This window comes from Bos taurus, chromosome 5 (assembly GCF_002263795.3).
Source record: "Bos taurus isolate L1 Dominette 01449 registration number 42190680 breed Hereford chromosome 5, ARS-UCD2.0, whole genome shotgun sequence".
NCBI classification, from domain to species: domain Eukaryota; kingdom Metazoa; phylum Chordata; class Mammalia; order Artiodactyla; family Bovidae; genus Bos; species Bos taurus.
Window position 1 is genome coordinate 103,039,308 of NC_037332.1, and position 26,202 is coordinate 103,065,509.

The window sequence follows — 26,202 nt, forward strand, 5'->3', positions numbered from 1 at the left end:
TATTGACTATGCCAAAGCCTTTGACTGTGTGCATTACAATAAACTGTGAAAATTCTAAGAGAGATGGGAATACCAGACCACCTGACCTGCCTCTTGAGAAACCTGTATACAGGTCAGGAAGCAACAGTTAGAACTGGACATGGAACAACAGACTGGTTCCAAACAGGAAAAGGAGTAAGTCAAGGCTGTATATTGTCACCCTGCTTATTTAACTTATATGCAGAGTACATTATGAGAAATGCTGGGCTAGATGAAGCACAACCTGGAATCAAGATTTCTGGGAGAAATATCAATAACCTCAGATATGGAGATGACACCACCCTTATGGCAGAAAGTGAAGAGGAACTAAAGAGCCTCTTGGTGAAAGTGAAAGAGGAGAGTGAAAAAGTTGGCTTAAAGCTCAACATTCAGAAAACAAAGATCATGGCATCCAGTCCCATCACTTCATGGCAAATAGATGGGGAAACAGTGGAAACAGTGGCTGACTTTATTTTTTTGAGCTCCAAAATCGCTGTAGATGGTGACTGCAGCCATGAAATTAAAAGACGCTTATTCCTTGGAAGAAAAGTTATGACCAACCTAGACAACATTTTAAAAAGCAGAGACATAACTTTGCCAACAAAGGTCCTACTAGTCAAGGCTATGGTTTTTCCAGTAATCATGTATGGATATGAGAGTTGGACTATAAAGAAAGCTGAGCACCAAAGAATTGATGCTTTTGAACTGTGGTGTTGGAGAAGACTCTTGAGAATCCCTTGGACTGCAAGGAGATCCAACCAGTCCATCCTAAAGGAAATCAGTCCTGAATGTTCATTGGAAGGACTGATGCTGAAGCTGAAGCTCCAGTACTTTGGCCACCTGATGTGAAGAACTGACTCATTTAAAAAGACCCTGATGCTGGGAAAGATTGAAGGTGAGAGTAGAAAGGGACGACAGAGGATGAGATGGTTGGCATCACCAACATGGCATCAAACAACATGAGTTTGAGTAATCTCCGGGAGTTGGTGATGGACAGGGAGCCCTCTTGTGCTACAGTCAATGGGGTCGCAAACAATCAGACATGACAAGCAACTGAACTGAACTAAACCGAACATAACAATCTCTAGATCTATCCATGTCTCTGCAAATTTCACAACTTTATTCTTTTATGGCTGAGTAATATTCCATTTTATATATGCACAACATCTTCTCTATCCATTCCTCCTGTGAGGGACATTTAGGTTGCTTCTGTGTCCTGGCTGTTGTAAATAGTGCTGCAGTGAACATTAGGATGAATGTGTCTTTTTGAATGATGATTCTCTCCAGGTATGTGCCCAGGAGTGGGATTGCTGAGTCATATGATAATTCTATTTTCAGTTTTTTGAGGAACCTCCATACTGTTCTCCATAGTAGTTGTGCCAATTTACATAGCCATGTGTAGGAGGATTCCCTTTTCTGCACATTCTCTCCAGCATTTATTGTTTGTAGATTTAACGATAGACATTCTGACTGGTGTGAAGTAATACCTGACTGCAGTTTTGCATCTCTCTAGTAATTAGTGATATTGAACATCTTTTCATGTATTTGTTAGCCATCTGTATGTCTGGAGAAACGTCTGTTTAGGTCTTTTTCCCATTTTTCAATTGGGTTGTTTGGTTTGTTGATATTGAGTTGTTTGTGCATTTTGAAGATCGGTCGCTTGTTAGTTGTTTCATTTTAGTTGCAAATATTTTCTCCCATTCTGACAGTTGTCTTTTTGTTCTGTTTATGGTTTCCTTTGCTATGCAAAACCTTTTAAGTTTAATCGGGTCCTATTTGTTTATTTTTGTTTTTATTTTCTTCACTCTAGAAGGTTGGTCAAAAAAGATCTTGTTGCAATTTACGTCAAAGAATCTTCTGCCTATGTTTTCCTCTAAGAGTTTTCTAGTCTGGCAGAGAATTTAAATAGCCATGATTAAAGTGCACAAAAAATTAACAAGATGTGTGTCTTGGCAGAGAAATGATAACAAAAACAAATGAAAATTCGACAGCTGAAAAAGTTAACAGCTGAAATTAAGAACTAGAGAATGAATCTATCAGCACATTAGATCAATATAAAGTAGAAATAGTAAAATGGAAGATGAGAGGATAAATATTCCCCTATATAGAAAAGCTGGTTACATGGTAAGTGCCTGGTTAACAATACTGTATAACAAAGTTTCCCCCCAAACTTAGCAGTTGAGGGAATTTTTTTTTTAATTTTGATCATAATTTCCTGGTCAGTAATTTGGGAAAGACTCAACTTGGCAGTTCTATCTTTGGGGTCTCTCATGTGGTTGCACTTAGATGTTATCTGGGGCTGATATCTCTAAAGATCTGATTGAACTGTGGTTATGTAAGGAAATTCCCTGAAGTTTTTTTTGTTGTTGTTTTTGGGGAGGGGGAGGGATAAAGGAGCATCCTATCTGCAACTTAATCCAGAAAGATTTTACATACTCAGGGGGAAAATGGGACAGGAGAGGAACAAAGCAGGAGAGAGAGGGAAACCTCGAGCAAGACAGAGAAAACTAGAGTGAGAGAGAGGGAGAGAAAAGAAAGAAAGAAAGAAGGATTAAAGCAAAATACTAACCTAACATTTGGGGAATCCAGATAAAGTTCAGAGAGAATTCACTCCTAGAAAACCTTCACTAAAGTAAATACTAGTAACATCAAACCCATAAAATGCCTAGGAGAAAACCTAGGTAAAGATGTGCAAAACATCGGAGAGAAATTCAAGACCGAACTGAATGAAGGGATATATTTTGCCAATGAATTGGGAGACTCAATGTTGTCAAAATAAATCATTCTCAAATTTATATACAGATTAAAGCTAACCTCAATAAAATATCCTGATGCTTTTGTGTGTGTGAAACATGACAAGATGATTCAAAATTTATGTTGTTGTTCAGTCACTCAGTCATGTCTAACTCTTTGCAACCCCATGGACTGCAGCACGCCAGGCTTCCCTGTCCATCACCAACTCCCAGAGTTTACCCAAACTCATGTCCATTGAGTCAGTGATGCCATCCAACTATCTCATCTTCTGTTGTCCCCTTCTCCTCCTGCCTTCAATCTTTCCAAGCATCAGGGTCTTTTCTAATGAGTCAGCTCTTCACATCAGGTGGCAAAGTATTCGAGCTTCAGCTCAAAAATGTATACAAAATACAAAAACCAAGAATGACCAAGGCAGTTAGGAAGAACAGCAACAACTGGTGCACTGAGATGACCCAGAGGGATGGTACGGGGAGGGAGGAGGAAGGGGGGTTCAGGATTGGGAACACGTGTATACCTGTGGTGGATTCATGTTGATGTATGGCAAAACCAATACAATCTTGTAAAGTAATTAACCTCCAATTAAAATAAATAAATTTATATTTTAAAAATAAATAAATAAAATCCAACAATCCTAAAAAATAAATAAATAAAGTTACCCAGACTTACTATGTGTGCTTAGTCACTCAGTCATTTCCAATTCTTTGTGACCCAATGAACTACAGCCCGCCAAGCTCCTCTCTCCATGGGGACTCTCCAGGCAAGAATACTGGAGTGGGTTGCCATGCACTTCTCCAGGGGATCTTCCCAACCCAGAGATCAAACCCAAGTCTCCCGCCTTGCAGATGGACTCTTTACCATCTGAGTCACCAGGGAAGGTTCAAGATTTACTATAAAATTACAATAATTAAGAAAATGTGGTACAGGTGGAAGGATAGACAAATGATACAGTGGAACAGAATAGAAAGTCTAAAAGAAGTGTTCAGACATATGTGCCTTTGGTTTATCACAAAGGTGGCACTGAAGTAGGGAATAGTCTTTCCAGAAAAAGATTCTGAGTCAACTGGATGCCAATGTGAAAACATGACACTTGACCCTTATCCTACACAGTTATCAATCCTAGAAGCTCTGTATAATTACATGCAAAAGAAAAGTAATTACACTTCTGCGAGATACTCTCAGAGAATATTTTTGTGATTTTGGAGTAGACAAAGTTCTTTCTAGGAGGATATAAGGAGCTCTATGGACTGGAACAAGGGACCTGTTCAAAGCTGAGACAGGAGTACATCAAGCCTGTATATTGTCACCCTGATTATTTAACTTCTATGCAGAACACGTCATGCGAAATGCCGGGATGGATGAAGCACAAGCTGGAGTCAAGATTGCTGGGAGACATATGAATAACCTCAGATATGCAGATGACACCACCCTTATGGCAGAAAGTGAAGAGGAACTAAAGAGCCTCTTGATGGAGGCGAAAGAGGTGAGTGAAAATGTTGGCTTAAAACTTAACGTTCAGAAAAGGAAGATCATGGCATCTGGTCCCATCACTTCATGGCAAATAGATGGGAAAACAATGAAAACAGTGACAGACTTTAGTTTCTTGGACTCCAAAATCACTGCAAATTGTGACTGCAGCCATGAAATTAAAAGATGCTTGCTCCTTGGAAGAAAAGCTATGACAAACGTAGATAGCATATTAAACAGCAGAGACGTTACTTTGCCGACAAAGGTCCAACAAAGCTATAGTTTTTCCAGTAGTCATGTATGGATGTGAGAGCTGGACCATAAAGAAAGCTGAGCACTGAAGAATTGATGTTTGTGAACTGTGGTGTTGGAGAAGACTTTTGAGAGTCCCTTGGACTTCAAGGATATTAAACCAGTCAATCCTAAAGGAAATCAGTGCTGAATATTCATTGGAAGGACTGATGCTGAAGATGAAGCTCTAATACTTTGGCCACATGATGGGAAGAACTGACTCAATGGAAAAGACCCTGATGCAGAAAAATTCTGAAGGCAGGAGGAGAAGTAGATGACAGAGGATGACATGATTGGGTGGTATCACCAATTCAATGGATATGAGCTTGAGCAAGCTGTGGGAGATGATGAAGGACAGGGAAGGTTGATGTGCTGCAGTCCATGGGATTGCAAAGAGTCAGACATGACTGAGTGACTGAACTGAACTGACTGACTGAAGGAGCACTAATGTACAGTAAAAAAGGTGAATGAATTAACTTAAGATGAGTAACTTGGCTCATTGAAGTACACCATACCATTAAGAAAATAAAAATATAAAACAGAATTAAACACAAAAAAACATAATAAATATTTATGCCAAAAGTCATTGTCATGGTAATTTGCACCACTGTATTTGTAATAGTCAAAACCTGGCAACAAACTGAAATCTCTGGCACTAGTTGAATGGATCAACACATGGTCATGTGATCATTCAAAGGACTACTCTATAGTAATAAAATTGAATACAATGTTGCCATAAACAACATCATGAGTGGGAAATTAGACACGAAATAAAATATTCTATATGGTTATACATAAAGTTCAAAAACTGAAAAAATATTCTATGGCAGTACAAGTCTTAGGTAAGCAGTCTTCCCTGGAGAGGAGGACACAGCTCTTGGGAGGCAATAGTGATTCTGTGGTGCTGCGAATGTTCTCTTTGTGGATCTGGGTTGGGGAACATGACCTAGGCATACACTTACTGTTTGTACTTTGTTCTCTATTATTATCCTTAAATAATAATGTTTCATAAAAATATTATTCATCTAAGCATTTCTTTCCCTGACATAGCATTTCTTAGCACTTCTTTCCCCTGAAAAAATGAGTGAACAATGAGAAGGTTATGGAGCAGGACCTTACGGAGCCTTCTCAGGACAGACCCCCCTCATGTCCTGCACCTGCTTCTGTCTGTAGAAAAGCCTTAGCCAAAGAATAAATTTAATCACAGAAATGAAAATTTTTCAGAAACAAAGGAAAACAGTCAAATCGGATAAAATAATAATAGTTTAACCCTAAACAAAGTCAAGTATTTTTAGTGCCTCCTCATGGGCTATAGCTAACATTCTGAGCCATATCCTTTGAGCTGTTTTGCAGATGCTGAAATCCCAACCAGGTGGTAGAAGTAAATTACATGATGACCAGACTAGTGGGGTGCCATTTCCTTCTCCAGGGGATCTTCCCAACCCAGGGATCAAACCTGAGTCTCTTGCATTGCAAGCAGATTCTTTACCATCTGAGTCAACAGGGAAGCCCATAATCTTCTTCATCTTGCACAATTCTAAGAATTGGCCTCAAGGAAATGGGAACAGACCAACACTAGAACTGATGATTAACTGTATTTCAAACAATAAAGGTGACACTGATCAGACCTATTTCAAGATGACTGTCGGAGCTAGCTGTGCTATTCTGCAGGTAACCTGTCCCCTACCTCCACCTGTGCACTCCTGAAATTCCCATTTAAAAAGTCTTGTCCCTGATCAGCAAGGGGGAGCTAGTTCTTTGGTACATTAGTCCTCTGTCTCCCCAGAACTGCTGGTTTCCTCAACAAAGCTATCTTTAATTTTATCCCACGCTTGTGTCTCAGTATTGGATTCTTGAGTAATGAGCAGTTGAAACCTGAGTTCAATAATTTCACTACAGAATATCTTCCTTTTTAAGCCTGTTTTCCCTTACTCTCTGCTTTGGGGAAATTTCACTCCATGAGAATCCTAAGTATAGTAGCCCTTCCCTCTCTTACCTGAGCAGATCACAGAGGCTGTGTTGCCATTGGAACAGTCAGGACCACCCAAGGCAGTCACAGGACAACTCCACAGGAAGGACTCAGCCCCTGAGCAGTGAAATCGGGCTGTTGAGATCTGATCACCTCCTTCCACCAAGTGTGGTCCTCTGGGGGTGGAGATGGCAACTCCACAGCCGAGCTGACGACAGACAACATTGGCATTGGCCAGACTCCAGTGGGAGGCACAGAGCGCTCTCCATCGTCCAGAAATCTTCATCTCCACCTGCCCCTCACATTGAGAGGTGCCATTTTTCATAAGCTGGACTTCTGTGTACACTGATAGAAAAAGACAGGATTTCAGTAAAATCTGATTTCGTTTTTAGCTTGAACTGAGTGTACACGGAGGTTAAGTCCTGATGTGCATCTCACCTGAACAGACAACCTGAGCAGCTCCACTGTGGAGACACGTGCCTCCTGGACAGGGCACTCTGGGGCAGGACCAGAGCTCAGGCTCCCCCCCATCACACCTGAACTCTTCAGCCCAGACCTGGCCATCGGACTCTCTGAATGGCATGTGTCCCAGGACAGACACAGCCTTGCCACATCCCAGCTCTGCACAGATGACCTGGGCAGTGGGGAGTGTGAAGTTTCCATCAGACACTGGGGTCCAGGCTTCTCCAGAATGCACTTCTACTCGCCCTGAGCAGGGTCCATCCCCTCCAGCCAGACGCACAAATCCTAAGAGAAACAAAGAACAATAAACCCAGTGAGTGTTCATGAACCTGGCTTGACAATTGGAAACAACATTCACAGGCGTGAGATGGTGTGAAAGCTTTTCTTTCCAACAGTGGAATAAGAGGGGATAAGAAAAGATAATTTGACTGTCCCTTGTCAAACTGCATTTTCATGAGCAAGTTTCTGAAGAGATATCCAGAAGGATTGAAGGATCAGTTCAGAATGGCTGAATCCCGAGAATATATATTGGTTAGGAATGTTAATTCCTATCTGGGGCATGGAAACTACGGTGCCCAAAGAAACCACACAGTGGTAGACATTCAAACATGCGTGCAGAGCTGAAGTGAGAGTGAAAAAGGTCCATGTGGTTCAAGAGCTTAGAGGCCTAAGAGCCAGAGAAGTTGAGAAGTTTAGAGGACCATCCTGAGATTTCTGGGGCTAAAATTCTGGCCAGTTTTCTCTCAGAGCCAATATTCAAGTCACTGAGGACAGGGAATATCACACGGGCTGGATCTGAGTGCAGGTATTATAATCTAATTGTGAAAGAAGTTGTCCACGGGTAAGTTTAGAAATGACAAAAGCTCAGAGAGTCATAGGAGAGGGAGGGAATGGTCCTAGCCATATTTCTTAAAAACCTAGGATTTATCAAGACACCTGGGAGAAAGTGAGGTCTCAGTGGGATTATGCAAGACAATTGAGTTAGTTGATTACTTCATACTAGACATGAGATTCTCAGCAAATGTGAAAGAGTAATGATAATTTAATGTATTCTAACCTTATCTATATGCTAACTGCATATGCCTTTCCTATTTGGATTTCTGAGATAAGAAGCCAGCAAGCTATAAAAAAGGAGAATGAGAGGAAGAGAGCAGACAGCAACAAAGCCATATATACTTTCAGTTCAGTTTAGCTCAGTTCAGTCCCTCAGTCATGTCCGACTCTTTGTGACCCCATGAATTGCGCACGCCAGGCCTCCCTGTCCATCACCAACTCCAGGACTTCACCCAAACTCGTGTGCATCGAGTCAATGATGCCATCCAGCCATCTCATTCTCTGTCGTCCCCTTCTCCTCCTGCCCCCATTCCCTCCCAGAATTAGGGTCTTTTCCAATGAGTCAGCTCTTCGCATGAGGTGGCCAAAGTATTGGAGTTTCAGCCTCAGCATCAGTCCTTCCAATGAACACCCAGGACTGGTCTCCTTTAGAATGGACTGGTTGGATCTCCTTGCAGTCCAAGGGACTCACAAGAGTCTTCTCCAGCACCACAGTTCAAAAGCATCAATTTTTCAGCGCTCAGCTTTCTTCACAATCCAACTCTTACATCCATACATGACCACTGGAAAAACCATAGCCTTGACTAGATGGACTTTTGTTGGCAAAGTAATATCTCTGCTTTTTAATATGCTGTCTAGGTTAGTTACTAGGTTGCTGTCTAGGAAGGTTACTTTCCTTCCAAGGAGTAAGTGTCTTTTAATATATACTTTAGAGATTTCTAAATTGCAAACGCCTCAATAGGAATGAAACATAAAAACATTGGGGGGGAAAAAGACTTGTTCAACAAGATTTTAACACTTTTTATCCCCTGTGCTCCTCCCATTTGCCACATAACCCTGCTACCCTTTCTGATTTCTCCCAATGCAGAAAAGAAAAAACAAGCTTAAGAGCTACAAATAGATGGAAAGGAGACTCCAAAAGGAAAGAACTTCTGTAGGGAGCGAGGTGGAGTGAGTGGCAGGTTAAATGGGGAGTGGATGGAGTATGAGAGAGAGAGACCAAAAAAAGATTGATGATAATGATTTCATCCTTCAGAGACCATATTTTGGATAGAGAAAAGGTAATCCAATAGGAAAAAAACCTGCACATCATAAAGAACAACTTTTTAAATAATTTTCCTGGTTTCTGAGTGTGCTCATGATTATTTATGTACATGGTGGAATTTGTTCTGGTGAAGGACTCTGATTGCATACATTTGTGAACTTTGAAGTCCCAAAAAGAATGATGTAATAGAATAAAAATCGACTATAGAGAGCAGGTGGAGAAGGCAATGGCAACCCACTCCAGTGTGCTTGCCTGGACAATCCCAGGGACAGCAGAGCCTGGTGGGCTGCTGTCTATGGGGTCGCACAGAGTCAGAGATGACTGAAGCGTCTTAGCAGCAGCAGCAGCAGCATAGAGAGCAGGAGAGAACAGAAAATGCACTGCAGAAATTAAAGAATTGAATGATTAGCTTGACCACTCATACAAGAATGAATGATGAGACAGAGGATGATCTGCTTGCCCCTTATTGTTAATCCATTTCCATCTCCCCAGAGAGGCCTAAGTTAGGACCCCTAATCTATTCTGGCTGGGAGTTTGGTCACAGGATACACATCCTAGATAAACCATTTTTAATTAACTGTTTGTTGTTGTTGTTGTTGTTGCTCAGCCACTCAGTCATGTCTGACTCTTTGCTACCCCATGGACTGAAGAATGACAGGCTTCCCTGTCCTTCACTATCTCCCTGACTTTGCTCACACTCATGACCATCGAGTCTGTGATGCCATCTAACTATCTCATCTTCTGTTGTCCCCTTCTCCACCAGCCTCCAATCTTTCCCAGCATCAGGGTCTTTTCCAGTGAATCAGTTCTTCATATCAGGTGGCAAAAGTATTGGAGCTTCACCTTCAGCATCAGTCCTTTCAGTGAATATTCAGGGTTGATTTCATTTAGGATTGAGTGGTTTGATCTCCTTGCAGTGCAAGGGACTCTCAAGAGTCTTCTCCAACACCACAGTTCAAAAGCATCAGTTTTTCAGTGTTCAGCCTTCTTTATGGTCCAACTCTCACATCCATACATGACTACTGAAAAAACCATAGCTTTGACTAGATGGACCTTTGTCTCAAAGTAATGTCTCTGTTTTTTAATATACTGTCTAGGTTTGTCAGCTTTTCTTCCAAGGAGAAAGCATCTTTTAATTTCATGATTGCAGTCACTGTCCACAGTGATTTTGGAGCCCAAGAAAAAAAAGTCTGTCACAGTTTACATTTTTTCCCCGTCTGTTTGCCATGAAGTGCTGGGACAGGATGCCATGATCTTAGTTTTCTGAATGCTGAGTTTCAAATCAGCTTTTTCACTCTCCTCTTTCACTTTCATCAAGAGGCTCTTTAGTTCCTCTTCACTTTCTACCATTTGGGGTGATGTCATCTGCATATCTGAGATTGTTGATATTATATTAATTCCATGAAATTAAAAATTTAGAAAGACCAAGAGAGAAGTATTTCTTGTATTCTGTTTTATATACCCTGATAAAAGTTACATATTCAAATAGGTGCTGGATAATCAGTAAAGTCTTAGGACATATTCAGATAGAGACTTCTGAGATATATTATTTCTTTTTTATTTTCTACTTGATTTTAAAATTTACATAGAAGAGTGAGTGTGTGAAAATTCCAAGAAAATTATTAAATAGAAGGCTGAATAGGAAAAGGAGTACATCAAGGCTGTATATTGTCACCCTGCTTATTTAACTTATATGCAGAGTACATCACGAGAAACTCTGGGCTGGAAGAAGCACAAGCTGGAATCAAGATTGCTGGGAGAAATATCAATAACCTCAGATATGCAGATGACAATACCCTTATGGCAGAAAGTGAAGAGGAATTCAAAAGCCTCTTGATGAAAGTGAAAGTGGAGAGTGAAAAAGTTGGCTTAAAGCTCAACACTCAGAAAACGAAGATCATGGCATCTGGTCCCATCACTTCATGGGAAATAGATGGGGAAACAGTGGAAATAGTGTCAGACTTTATTTTGGGGGGCTCCAAAATCACTGAAGATGGTGACTGCAGCCATGAAATTAAAAGACGCTTACTCCTTGGAAGGAAAGTTAGAACCAACCTAGATAGCATATTCAAAAGCAGAGACATTACTTTGCCAACAAAGATCCGTCTAGTCAAGGCTATGGTTTTTCCAGTAGTCGTGTATGAATGTGAGAGAAGGACTATGAAGAAAGCTGAGCGCCGAAGAATTGATGATTTTGAACTGTGGTGTTGGAGAAGACTTTTGAGAGTCCCTTGGACTGCAAGGATATCCAAACAGTCCATTCTGAAGGAGATCAGCCCTGGGACTTCTTTGGAAGGAATGAAGCTAAAGCTGAAACTCCAGTACTTTGAGCACCTCATGTGAAGAGTTGACTCATTGGAAAAGACTCTGATGCTGGGAGGGATTGGGGGCAGGAGGAGAAGGGGATGACAGAGGATGAGATGGGTGGATGGCATCACTGACTCGATAGACATGAGTTTGAGTGAACTCAGGGAGTTGGTGATGGACAGGGAGGCCTGGCGTGCTGCAATTCATGGGGTCGCTAAGAGTCTGACACTACTGAAAGACTGAACTGAACTGAACTGATGTGAATGAGTAAAGATATTAAATATAATAAAGATATATCCTTGTCTGGTCTCTTGCTGTGTAGACATCTTGGGTCCTTAGGCACACATAGCATCTTCCACACCACACCTGGACCTTTAGTGCTGCTCAGAGAACCTCAGAGTTGCCTTCCTCAGCTCCCATTGCCATTCCCCTTCCTCCCAACTACTATAAAACCTGTTCCACCTTCTTCAAAAATTACATTTGTCCTCTTGCTCAAATAAGCCCCCAAACACAAGTCTCTTATATCACTGAAATCATCAAATATAAACTATATAATCTCTTATCATAAAACACAGAAATTCATGTTTTATTACCTCCACCTTTGACTTGCCAGTGCATGACTAAGTGTTCCTCCAAAGTTTGCATTTATACAGATATCTTAAAGGAAAAATTGGGGAGAGAGATTTTTCTAGTAACAATGAAAGAATATATGACTCGGAGCATTTCATTCACAGTTCTCTAGTTCTACCATCAAAGAACTATGAACATTTACAACTAAATTTCCAAAGGAAACTTGAAATCTGCCACAAATCCATAAGAATCTCTGATTTGTTAAATAATATCCCTTTAGGGATCACCTCTATATATGTAAGTGATATCCTCCTATAGTAAGAGTAACCTCCACTCCTACTAGCTTAGTGTAAAATAATGTCTCACATTGTTTGTACAGAAACAACTCCACCCAGGAAAGTACATCCTCATTCTTGTCCCTGCCTCTCATAGCCTCCCTGTGCAAAGAGAATGTGTATGTGGCAGTTAGCAAATGTTTCACTCTTACAAAAAGTGAATTATGAAAAAAAATTATGAGGATTTATTTTAATTGGGAGAATGAATAAAGCTATTTTAGCATCAGGTAAGTCCACTGGAGACAAAAAGAATAGCAGAGACTTATAAGAGGAAAGTATACGATGCTCATCACTCATAGCCACAGTGCACTCAGGGAGGATGGGTAGGCGTCTGAGTCCTCTCTAGCCCACCTATCTCCCATTGCCCTGCTGATCAGACACCAGCTTTCTTGGAACTTTCCATTTTCTCAGCCTGTGGACAAAGAATTGACCATACCTGAGCAGATGACTCCTGCATCTTCTTGATGATCGCAGTTGTGTTGCTGCCATCCCCAGGTAGGGCACCTCCACACTTGGGACTCCTCTCCTCTGCAGTTCACTTCATCCAGCCAGATGGGCCCTGATCCCCTCCCGAAGGAGGAAGAGATAGTGGCGTCCAGGGCTTCTCCACATCCCAGCTGCCTGCACACCACGCGGGCATCGTCCAGGTCCCAGCGGTCATCACAGATGGTGCCCCAGGAGCCCTGGTCAAGGATCTCCACTCTCCCAGAGCAGCGACCACCTCCGTCCACCAGGCGGATCTGTCTGCTGTCTGAGCAGAGAGAAATGGGACGCCAGGGGTTGGGAAGGGTTTTCTGTCCTCTAGGACCCCCACCTGAGCAGTAGGGGGCGCTCTCCTCTGAGGCTGCAGACCCTGCTGGTTCACACACGGAGTCGTTGCAATGGGGCAGCAGCTGGGTCTGGTTTTTTATACCAGTGGCAAGAGAATAATAAGGTTGAGGAATAGGTAGAAAATAAAACAGGAAGTAAGTAAGTTGAAAACACTCTAGTGAGTAGTCTGAGACAGAAGGTGGTACAAGGTTCTATCAGAGTTAACATTCTGATCTGTTGAGTTCTGCACAGCATCAGAGAAAGATTTACAGGAAATGTTAGTCTCTCTATCTGGAGCAGTTAAATGAGTTCAGAGTCACAGGAATGAGCTGGCAGCTGGATGGATTCCTTTCAAAGCACACACATTTTGATGCCGTTGACCTAAGAGTTAAAGGGGTTGAGTAAAGGGAGTGGAGTCAGGAACTGCCCTTATCAGATGCCTCAGATAGCAATCATGAATCCTCTACCATTAGAATCCTTCTCCTTGGTACAGTCATTCAGAACTGAAAAACAAATGGATTCTGTGATATCTTGGTTTACCCCAGAATATTTCATTTGTGGTTCTAAGCTTCAGACTTCAGATCTGGATACTTACTTTCAAAGAATGTGATCTCTTTGAGTTGACTGAACAACTTTGCACAAGGGATGATGTCAGGGAACATTGACACTGGCCAGATGCCATTGGGAATCACAGAATGTTGCTTCTTCTCCCCAAAAAAATATAATCCCTCCTTGGACTTTGTGTCAAGAATCTCTGTTATTCAAATTTTGGAGTTATGTGATCTTTAGGGGGAAATAGTGTGTATGTTTGCTTAGTCACTTCAGTCATGTTCAACTCTTTAAGACCCTATGAACTGTAGCCCACCAGGCTCCTCTGCCCATGGGATTCTCCAGGCAAGAATACTGGAGTGGGTTGCCATGCCCTTCTCCAGGGGATCTTCCTGACCCAGCGATCTAACCAGCGTCTCCTGCATTGCAGGTGGACTCTTTACAGCTGAGCCACCGGCAAAGTTCTTCTAGTTCTATCACTGAGCAGAAATAGGTCACATTCATGCAAGCCCTTGAACAAATAATATTAACAAGCTCACTGTATTCTCCTCTCCTTTTATACATAAAAGTGATGTAAAGAAAGGTTAAAGAATGTCTATCAATGTTGCACTTTAAGTAAACGATGAAGTAGAGAATTAAACCTAAATTGTTCCACTTCCATGGAGAATGGAGGAATTCACAGCAGGCCAATGTGTTTTGCTGGGTCTTGCTGGATACAACTTAAAAAGCTGAAAAATGTTTTTTAAGAAAGAGTAAATGTTACTTTCCCAACAAAGGTCCGTCTAGTCAAGGCTTTGGTTTTTCCAGTAGTCGTGTATGGATGTGAGAGAAGGACTATGAAGAAAGCTGAGCACCGAAGAATTGATGCTTTTGAACTGTGGTGTTGGAGAAGACTCTTGAGAGTCCCTTGGACTGCAAGGAGATCCAACCAGTCCATTCTAAAGGATATCAGCCCTGGGATTTCTTTGGAAGGAATGATGCTAAAGCTGAAACTCCAGTACGTTGGCCACCTCATGCAAAGAGTTGACTCATTGGAAAAGACTCTGATGCTGGGAGAGACTGGGGGCAGAGGGAGAAGGGGATGACAGAGGATGAGATGGCTGGATGGCATCACCGACTCGATGGACGTGCGTTTGAGTGAACTCCGGGAGTTGGTAATGGACAGGGAGGCCTGGCGTGCTGTAATTCATGGGGTCACAAAGAGTCAGACACTACTGAGTGACTGAACTGAACTGAACTGAAATGTATTCAACATTTGTTGACCCAACATGGACTAAATATGTTAAAATTCTAAAGAGTGGAGGTTATTTCAATGTTAGCTAAGGATCTATAGCTTCTTTTTCTCTGGGAATTTGCTGATTCATTGCATAATTTAATGATTCTGAATCTGGGCTTGGGAAAGCAGAGGACTACTGTTGTGACAGGAAGCAATCATAATTTGGGAGTTACCTGGTGCTGGAGTGACAAAATTAGAGTCTTGAGAGCCTCTCTCACACAGCACGTTTTCTCCTCAAGTATCTGCCCAGTATGTAAACTGTGAAGGACAGGAGGCTAAAGAACTATATAAAAAGACTTGGAAAGCAGAGTCTTTCTCATTCTCTTGGGTACTGAGCTACCAAAGAATCCAGGCTCTGAACTGAAATCTCTGAAATCCCCTGTCACAGGGACAGAAAAATCACAGGTGGACCGGGTGCTACCAAAACTGCAACCCACACTTATTACAGCTCAGTTTTAGGTTATATTTAGATATTTGAGTGATATACACCCCTTCCCCCATCTGCCTAGCAAAACAAAGGGTAGATCCTTTCAGGTATTAGAAAATGTATCAAGAGTATCTTACTTTTTCATATATAATTTATAGCATTCAACAAAAAATGACATGACATTTGACAAGTTAGGATAACATGACAAATGACCAAAGTGAAAAAAAGAGATAAGAGAATTCAGAGACACACATGATAGAAATGCATAAGGATTTTAACTACAATCAGTGTATTTAGGCAAAAAGAGAGAAGGGGAGAATATACAGGTAAAAAGATGAAAAAATTAGCAAATAATCATAAACAAATAAAAATAGCAATGGAACCATTGTTGACCTAAAATAAAATATCTAGGATTAAAAGTGAATGGATAAGTCAAACAAATTTTAGATAGAACTTAGAATACAGTGATTTAGAGGAGTCATAAAGATGAGAGATGAGAAGGAAAAGAAAGAGTAGGAGAGGGAGAAGAGATACAGAGACAGAGAGACAGAACTACAGAAGTCATATTTGAAGGTATAATGATAGAGAATTTTTTAAAAATATAAATGGAAGAGTTTTCATACTCTTCCTAGTAAAGCTGCTGAAAATTAAAAGGAAAATCTGAAATAATAACAGATTTATTTAATACTAAAGGAAGGGGGAAAAGGGGAGAGAAAAGGGAACATAAAGCATGTGGATCAATTAAAAGCAAATGGCAGATACCAACACATCAATATCACTAACTGCATTTACAGTGAATGGATTAAGATAAAACAAAACTGGTGCAAATGTTACTTGCAAAACGATCACCTTATATTATGAAAACAAAGAAAGGTTGAAAGTAAAATGATGGAAAAAATGTACTAACTATAAGAAAACTGGAGTAGCTTTATTGACGTCCCAGAAAGTAGACTTTAAGAAAAGATACACTAATTGACAGTAGTGCTGAGAGAGGGCATCAGAGGGCAGACAGACTGAAACCACAATCACAGAAAACCAGCCAACCTGATCACATGGACCACAGCCTTGTCTAACTCAGTGAAACTAAGCCAGGCTGTATAGGGCCAACCAAGATGGACAGGTCATGGTGGAGAGGTCTGACAAAATGTGGTCCACTGGAGAAGGGAATGGCAAACCACTGCAGCATTCTTGCCTTGAAAAACCCCATGAACAGTATGAAAAGGCAAAAAGATAGGACACTGAAAGATGAACTCCCCAGGTCAGTAGGTGCCCAATATGTTACTGGAGATCAGTGGAGAAATAACTCCAGAAAGAATGAAGGCAGGGAGCCAAGGCAAAAACAATACCCAGTTGTGGATGTGACTGGTGATAGAAGCAAGGTCCAATGGTGTAAAGAGCAATATTGCATAGGAACCTGGAATGTTAGGTCCATGAATGAAGGGAAATTGGAAGTGGTCAAACAGGAGATGGCAACAGTGAACGTCAACATTCTAGGAATCGGTGAACTAAAATGGACTGGAATAGGTGAATTTAACTCATATGACCGTTATATCTACTACTGTGGGCAGGAATCACTTAGAAGAAATGGAGTAACCATCAAAGTCAACAAAAGAGTCTGAAATGCAGTACTTGGATGCAATCTCAAAAACAACAGAATGATCTCTCTGTTTATTTCCAAGGCAAACCATTCAATATCACAGTAATCCAAGTCTATGCCCCAACCAGTATTGCTGAAGAAGCTGAAGTTGAATGGTTCTATGAACACCTACATGACTTTTTAGAACTAACACCCAAAAAAGATATCCTTTTCATTATAGGGGACTGGAATGCAAAAGTAGGAAGTCAAGAAACACCTGGAGTGACAGGCAAATTTGACCTCGGAGTACAGAATGAAGCAGGGCAAAGGCTAAGAGAGTTTTGCTAAGAAAACACACTGATCATAGCAAACACCCTCTTCCAACAACACAAGAGAAGACTCTACACATGGACATCACCAGATGGCTGACACTGAAATCAGATAGATTATATTCTTCACAGCCAAAGATGGAGAAGCTCTATACAGGCAGCAAAAACAAGACCAGGAGCTGACTGTGGCTCAGACCATGAACTCCTTATTGCCAAATTCAGACTCAAATTGAAGAAAGTGGGGAAAAACACTAGACCATTCAGGTATGACCTAAATCAAATCCCTTATGACTATACAGTGGAAGTGAGAAGTAGATTTAAGGGACTAGATCTGATAGACAGAGTGCCTGATAAACTATGGACAGAGGTTCGTGACACTGTACAGGAGACAGAAATCAAGACCATCCCCAAGAAAAAAAGAAATGCAAAAAAGCAAAATGGCTGCCTGAGGAGGCCTTCCAAATAGGTGTGAAAAGAAGGGAAGCAAAAAGCAAAGGAGAAAAGGAAAGATATACCCATGTGAATGCAGAGTGCCAAAAAATAGCAAGGAGAAATAAGAAATCCTTCCTTGGCAATCAGTGCAAAGAAATAGAGGAAAACAAAAGAATGGAAAAGACTAGAGATCTCTTCAAGAAAATTAGAGATACCAAGGGAACATTTCATGCAAAGATGAATAAAAGACAGAAATGGTATGGACCTAACAAAAGCAGAAGATATTAAGAAGAGGTGGCAAGAATACACAGAAGAACTGTACAAAAAAGATCTTCACAACCCAGATAATCACAATGGTGTGATCACTCACCTAGAGCCAGACATCCTGGAATGTGAAGTCAAGTGGGCCTTAGAAAGCATCACTACTAACAAAGCTAGTGGAGGTGATGGAATTCCAGTTGACCTATTTCAAATCCTGATGATGCTGTGAAAGTGCTGCACTCAATATGCCAGCAAATTTGGAAAACTCAGCAGTGGCCACAGGACTGGAAAAGGTCACTTTTCATTCCAATCCCAAAGAAAGGCAATGCCAAAGAATGCTCAAACTACCACACAATTGCACTCATCTCACACGCTAGTAAAGTAATGCTCAAAATTCTCCAAGCCAGGCTTCAGCAATACGTGAACCGTGAACTTCCAGATGTTCAAGCTGGTTTTAGAGAAGGCAGAGGAACCAGAGATCAAATTGCCAACATCTGTTGGATCATTGAAAAAGCAAGAGAGTTCCAGGAAAACATCTATTTCTGCTTTATTGACTATGCCAAAGCCTTTGACTGTGGATCACAATAAACTGTGGAAAATTCTGAAAGAGATGGGAATACTAGACCACCTTACCTGCCTCTTAAGAAACCTGTATGCAGGTCAGGAAGCAACAGTTAGAACTGGACATGGAACAACAGTCTGGTTCCAAATAGGAAAAGGAGTACCTCAAGGCTGTATATTGTCATCCTGCTTATTTAACTTATATACAGAATACCACATGAGAAATGCTGGGCTGGATGAAGCACAAGCTGGAATCAAGACTGCTGGGAGACATATCAATAACCTCAGATATGCAGACGACACCACCCTTATGGCAGAAAGTGAAGAAGAACTAACGAGCCTCTTGATGAAAGTGAAAGAGGAGAGTGAAAAAGTTGGCTTAAGGCTCAACATTCAGGAAACTAAGATCATGGCATCCAGTCCCATCACTTCCTGGCAAATAGACATGGAAACAGTGGAAACAGTAGCTGACTTTATTTTGGGGGCTCCAAAATCACTGCAGATGGTGATTGCAGCCATGAAATTAAAAGACGCTTGCTCCTTGGAAGGAAAGTTATAACCAACCTAGACAGCATACTAAAAAGCGGAGATATAACTTTGCCAACAAAAGGTCCATCTAGTCAGAAGCTATGGTTTTTCTAGTAGTCATGTGTGGATGTGAGAGTTGGACTGTAAAGAAAGCTGAGCAATGGAGAATTGATGCTTTTGAACTGTGGTGTTGGAGAAGACTCTTGAGAGTCCCTTGGACTGCAAGGAGATCCAACCAGTCCATCCTAAAGGAGATCAGTCCTGAGTGCTCACTGGAAGGACTGATGTTGAAGCTGAAACTCCAATATTTTGGCCACCTGATGTGAAGAGGTGACTCATTTCAAAAGACCCTGATGCTGAGAAAGATTGGGGGCAGAAGGAGAAGGGGATGACAGAGGGTGAGATTGCTGGATGGCATCACTGACTCAATGGACATGAGTTTGGGTAAACTCTGGGAGTTGGTGGTGGACAGGGCCGCCTGGGGTGCTACAGTCCATCGGGTCGCAAAGAGTTGGACAAAACTTAGCTGCTGAACTGAACTGAACTGAACACTAATTGAATTAAAGAGAGAATTTTCATGATTATAATGAGATGCACCCTTAATAAAGATATAAACATCAAAATTCAAGAAAGGTAACAGAACATAGCTTTGAAATATACTTGACAGAATGAAAAGAAGAAATAGGCAAAATCACAATCAAAATTGGGGATTTTTACTGTATCTTTTTCAATAGCATACAGACCAGACATACAAAAAAACAAAGAATACAGTAGATGTACAACAAAATAATCAGCACATTTAACTAAGTAACACATAGAGCAATGCACCCAACAATGCAAGAGTTCACATTATTGTAAATGCACTAGGAACAATTATCAAAAATGACCACATAATAGGACAAAATATTTCACTCTTTGAATTCATACAGAGTATTTACTCTGACCACAGTGGAATAAAATTAAGAATTAAAAAGAAAATATTGTTAGCCATCCCTATTTTGGGAAATTCAGCAGCACCCTTCCAAAAAACACCTGAGTCTGGGAATAAATTTAAAATTTACCAAATATTGTGAAATAATGATAATAAAAATACAATAATAATAACAAACACAAAATAATTATATTATCATAAATTCTTCTAATGAAACTCAAGTAGTGCCTAAGGGGCATTTATACCCTAGGTTTAGAGAAGAGGAAAGACTGAAAGTGAAAAAAATGTAAGCTTCAATTAAGAAACTAGGAGATGAGAAAGCCTAAAGAATATAGAATGTTGGAGTTAATTTAAAAAGGAATAATAATGAATGGAAAAGAAGGTAAGCGTAAGATGGAAAACATAGGAAAAAACCCTTTAAACATGGCTCATTGAAAATTGATGAACACTGATCAATACCAATGAAGAGCAGAGAGTAAATGAAGTTGACAATACCAAGAATGAAAAGGGACATCACTACAAATCATAAAGATTTTTTGGTCATAGTTTTTGTGTTGTTGTTTGTTTGTTTTTGGCTGTGCTGTAGCTCGTGGGATCTTAGTTCCCAGGTCAGGAATTGAACCTGGACCCATGACAGTGAAAGTCCAGAGATTTAACCCCCAGATTGCATAGTTTTATTAATAAAATGTATACATTTCATGTGGATAAGTACACAGAAAGTGTCAATTTCTCCACAGCCTTGCAAACATTAGGTGTCTTTAAAAAGAAAAAACAGTCATTCTGACATGTGTGAGATGATATCTTTCTGGTTTTGATTTACACTTCCCTGATGATTGACAATGTCAAGCATTTTTCATATACCCACTGGCCATTTGTATGTCTTCTTTAGAGAAATGTCTATTCAAGCCCTTGGCCTATTTTTTAATTGAGTTATTAGGTTTTAGATTATTTTTTTCTTGAGTTCCAGGAGTTCCTTATTTGTTTGGAAATTAACACCTTATATAATTTGTGCTAGCTTGCTTTTTCACTCTGTTGATGTTTCCTTTGGCTTGAAGATTTTTAGTTTGATATATTCCCACTTGTCTATTTTTGCTTTGTTGCCTGTATTTTTGACATCATATCCATGAAATCATGAAGCAATGTGTTTTTATTTTGTGATGAAGCTATCACGTATCTAAAATATAATTCTTATCTGGTGATGATATTATACAATCACACATAGTAAAATAAATTCAGATAAATAAATGAATTCAAAATTAGGTTTTGAATATTCTTTAGTGGAACTGTAAAATTATTTGCAGAAAATAAAACTTGATTCAATATTATTTTGAGATTAAGAATGGCATATGAAACATTTCATTAAGGGCAGAAGTCAAAAGTAAACCATTATAGATTTGATAACATAACCCCCCCATTCATATATATAACCTTAAACATATATGCAAAAAATGGGGGAAATATTTACAAAAATATTTAAGAAAGAGTAAGTGATGTTTGTTTATAAGACTATAAAGAAAGCTGAGCACCTAAGAATTGATGCTTTTGAACTGTGGTGTTGGAGAAGACTCTTGAGAGTCCCTTGAACTGTAAGGAGATCCAACCAGTCCATCTTAAAGGAGATCAGTCCTGAGTGTTCATTGGAAGGACTGATGTTGAAGCTGACACAACTGAGCGACTGAACTGAAGTGATGTTTGTTTATAGAGAGTTCCTATAAATAAATAAAAATTTTAAAACATTCTAGAGAAAAAAATATTGTCATAAAAGATATCTTAACTGTAATAATGAGGTGGATGAAACTGGAGCCTATTATACAGAGTGAACTAAGCCAGAAAGAAAAACACCAATACAGTATATTAATGCATATATATGGAATTTAGAAAGATGGTAATGATAACCCTGTATGCGAGACAGCAAAAGAGACACAGATGTATAGAACAGTCTTTTGGACTCTGTGGGAGAGGGCGAGGGTGGGATGATTTGGGAGAATGGCATTGAAACATATATAATATCATATATGAAACGAGTCGCCAGTCCAGGTTCAATGCATGATACTGGTTGCTTGGAGATGGTGCACTGAGACGACCCAGAGGGATGGTACGGGGAGGGAGGAGAGAGGGGGGTTCAGGATGGGGAACATGTGTATACCTGTGGTGGATTCATGTTGATGTATGGCAAAACCAATACAATATTGTAAAGTAATTAACCTCCAATTAAAATAAATATATTTATATTAAAAAAAGAAAAAACTGTAATATAGGAAAGAAGATAATATTTTTGTATATAGTGTTTGTGAAAGTCGCTCAGTCATGTCCAATTCTTTACGACCCCATGGAGTATACAATCCATGGAATTCTCCAGGCCAAAATACTGGAGTGGGTAGCCTTTCCCTTCTCCAGGGGTGTTCCCAAGCCAGGGATCGCACCTAGGTTTCCCACATTGCAGGCAGATTCTTTACCCACTGAGTCATCAGGGAAGTCCAAGAATACTGGAATGAGTAGCCCTATCCCTTCTCCAGTGGATCTTCCCGACCCAGGAATCAAACCGGGGTCTCCTGCATTGTAGGTGGATTCTTTACCAGCTTAGCTACCAGGGGAGCCCTAATGTGGATTAAAAAAAAAAAAAAAAAAAAACATGACGCATGTTCTTATGTCAAGACTATGAAGAGAATAATGCTCTCTTTTAAAATTAATTATTTATTTGATTGTCCTGGGTCTTAGTTGCAGCATGCAAATTCTTACTTGTGGGATCATAAGAAAAAAAAATTGTAACTACATGTGGTGATGGATATTACTGTACATGTGGTGATGATTTACCAATATGTACAAAAACATAAACACTATGTTTTATACTTAGAACTAATATAATGTTACAAGAATTACATCTCAATTAAAAATTTTAACAAACAAGAGTGAAATATGTGGATAAAATTAATTTCATCCTTACCTCATTTAGGCTTCTCTGGTGACTCAGACGGTAAAGAATCTGACTGCAGTGTGGGAGACTCAATTGCGATACCTAGGTTGGGATGATCCCCTGGAGAAGGGAATGGAAACCCATTCCAGTATTCTTGCCTGGAAATTCCATGGACAGAGGAGCCTGGCGGGCTATAGTCCATGCAGACACAAAGAGTCGGACACGACTGAGTTGGACACTAACATTTTCACTTAATGTCATTTTGTGGACCCAAATTAAACTCATCACTTAGATTTTAAAATATCAAATCTCACTGCATCCTACAGGGTTGGGACAGACACACAGAAACAGACAGTAAATCACCTGCACACCAGATATAGGCTTCCTCCTTTGGAGAGCATGAAGTGTAATTCCAAGGGTCAGAAGGACACTGCCAGAGAGAGGTGTCAGTTTTCCGACACTGGATTCCATCCACCCACTGTGGCCTAAAACCTTCTCTAAGAGCAACAGAAGAGTTGAGGGTTCCACTGTCCCCACAGCCAAGCTGTCTGCAGATCATGGACACAGTGATGTCTTCCATGGGGCTGCGGCAGACACTGCCCCAGGTCCCATTGTAGAAAACTTCCAGCCACCCAGCACACTGCTGGTCCTCGCTCACCATCCTGAGGGCCAGGAACTCTAAGGTTGAAAGGGGAGGAGACAGGACACAGTGAAAATTTTGCTGCATGTTCTAGGTTTTCCTTTCTTCTAGAAATGGTAAACATTCATCTCTGACCTTGTTCAAGAGATACCCACTAGATGACAAGACTGACATCGCCTCCCTTTTAACTGACTTTGTCCATTTGTATCTGTCTTTCTATTTCTACCACAATGGTGTAGTGGATATGAACTGAGAGGAAGACCAAATTGTGTGGGCACTAGTCAGGGAGGGGCAGCTGAATTCTGCTTCCTAAGAAAATCGTTGAAGAGTATGTTAAGGGATGTGATGTGGATATTAGGGAGATAGGCAGAATAATTAACCCAAAAATGTCTACATCCCAGGCTCTGCAACCTGTGAATATGTTACCATACTTGACAAAGGGGATTTACAGATGTGATTAAGAAAAGGACCTTGGGATGGTGAGATTAAGATAGAATATTGTATGAACAATGTGAGCCCAGTCTGAGCACATCCTTGGACCCACTATCCTTAAACATGGAATACATTTCTTAGCTCTGCCTAAAGAAAGAAATGTGACTCTGGCTCATATCTGGAGGCCTGCAGCATTTCTGGTCTGATAATGGATGAAGGAGGCTGTGAACCAAGGGATGTAGACAGTTTCTAGAAGCTTGAGAATTCCATGGACAGAGGGGCAGGGCAGGATATAGTCCATGGGATCGAAAAGAGTCAGACACGATTATGTGACTTTCTTTTTTTTTTTTTTTTTTTTTTATCTAGAACATTGAAAAGACAAGAAATAGATTCTCCCCCAAAGGAAATAAATATATGTTGTTTTAACCCACTAATTTAAAATTGTTACTGAAGCAAACGGAAACTAGTACCGTGGGTTTAAATTTTTTGTATGTAACTGGAGAGAGAGCCCTGCTTTCAAGAAAAACTGTAAAAATCAGCTCTGCCAGGAAACACTGCTGAGAAGAAACGACCAGATCCGCAGCTGCTGCGGGAGGAAGTGAAAGCACCTCGTCTTCACGTCTGCTGGAAAGACAGGCTCCATGGGAGGAAGCCTCCTTAGCTGGTCCTTTGAGCATCTCTCCCTCAGGGCTCAGACCCCGTCCTCCAGGGCCCCACCCCTCCCCCACCTGCGGACAGTGTGCAGCGCAGACCTGAGCAGATGACCCCCGCGTCCTGCTTGTGTCTGCAGTTGTGCTGCCCCCAGCCCCGGGAAGGGCACCTCCACACGTGGGACTCCTTTCCTGTGCAGTTCAAGTTGTCCAGCCAGATGGGCCCTGATCCTGCCCCGAAGTGAGCAGACCCCGTGGCATTGAGGGCTTCTCCACAGCCCAGCTGCCTGCACACCACGCGGGCATCGTCCAGGTCCCAGCCGTCATCACAGATGGTGCCCCAGGAGCCCTGGTCAAGGATCTCCACTCTCCCGGCGCAGGGACCGCCCCCGTCCACCAGGCGGAGCTGCCTGCTGTCTGAGGAGAGAGAAATGGGACAATGGGGCATCGACCTGGGGAATGAGAAGGGTCTTCTGTCTTGTGGGACCCTCACCTGAGCAGTAGGGGGCGCTCTCCTCGGAGGCCGAAGAGCCTGCAGGTTGAGACAGGGAGTCGTTGCACTGGGGAAGCACCTGGATCTGGTTTCCTGAAGAAACAACAATGATCAGAAGTCTGGAAGGGTTGAAGAACAGGAAACTGAATTAAGGGAAATAATGACCTGGTCAGTTAGTTAGTTAGTTAGTTCAGTCACTCAGTCGTGTCCGACTCTTTGAGACCCCATGAATTGCAGCAGGCCAGGCCTCCCTGTCCATCACCAACTCCTGGAGTTCACTCAGACTCACGTCCGTTGAGTCGGTGATGCCATCCAGCCATCTCATCCTCTGTCATCCCCTTCTCCTCCTGCCCCCAATCCCTCCTAATGGAGCTTATATGAAAGCTGTATTCAGTTCACTTCAGTTCATTCACTCAGTCGTGTCTGACTCTTTGCAACCCCATGAACCACAGCACGCAAGGCCTCTTTGTCCATCACCAACTCCCGGAGTCCACCCAAACCCATGTCCATCCAGTCGATGATACCACCCAACCATCTCATCCTCTATCCTCCCCTTCTCCTCCTGCCATCACTCTTTCCCAGCATCAGGGCCTTTTCACATGATAGAGTTCTTCACATCAGGTAGCCAAAGTACTGGGAGTTTCAGCTTCATCAGTCCTTCCAATGAACACCCAGGACTGATCTCTTCTAAGATGGACTGGTTGGATCTCCTTGCAGTCCAAGGGACTCTCGAGAGTCTTCGCCAACACCACAGTTCAAAGCATCAATTCTTTGGTGCTCAGCTTTCTTTATAGTCCAACTCTCATATCCATACATGACTACTGGAAAAACCATAGCTTCTGACTAGATGGACCTTTGTTGACAAAGTATTGTCTCTGCTTTTTAATATGCTGTCTAGGTTGGTTATAACTTTCCTTCCAAGGAGTAAGCGTCTTTTAAGTTCTTGGCTGCAGTCACCTTCTGCAGTGATTTTGGAGCCCAAAAAAATAAAGTCAGCCACTTCTTCCACTGTTTCCCCATGTATTTCCCACAAAGTGATGGCGCCAGATGCCATGATTTTCATTTTCTGAATGTTGAGCTTTAAGCCAACTTTTTCACTCTCCTCTTTCACCTTCATCAAGAGGC

General features: G+C 41.2%; 1 protein-coding gene across 1 annotated transcript in view; it reads right to left on the bottom strand.

Annotated features, from left to right (window-relative positions):
* CD163L1 (CD163 molecule-like 1) overlaps positions 1-26,202 on the bottom strand; it is a 63,770-nt gene that overhangs the window by 16,841 nt on the left and 20,727 nt on the right. The window contains 6 exon segments of the mRNA NM_176651.2: positions 6,524-6,841; positions 6,935-7,243; positions 12,705-13,019; positions 23,226-23,540; positions 24,687-25,001; positions 25,078-25,170. Of these exon segments, the coding sequence (NP_788824.2) occupies positions 6,524-6,841; positions 6,935-7,243; positions 12,705-13,019; positions 23,226-23,540; positions 24,687-25,001; positions 25,078-25,170 (1,665 nt within the window).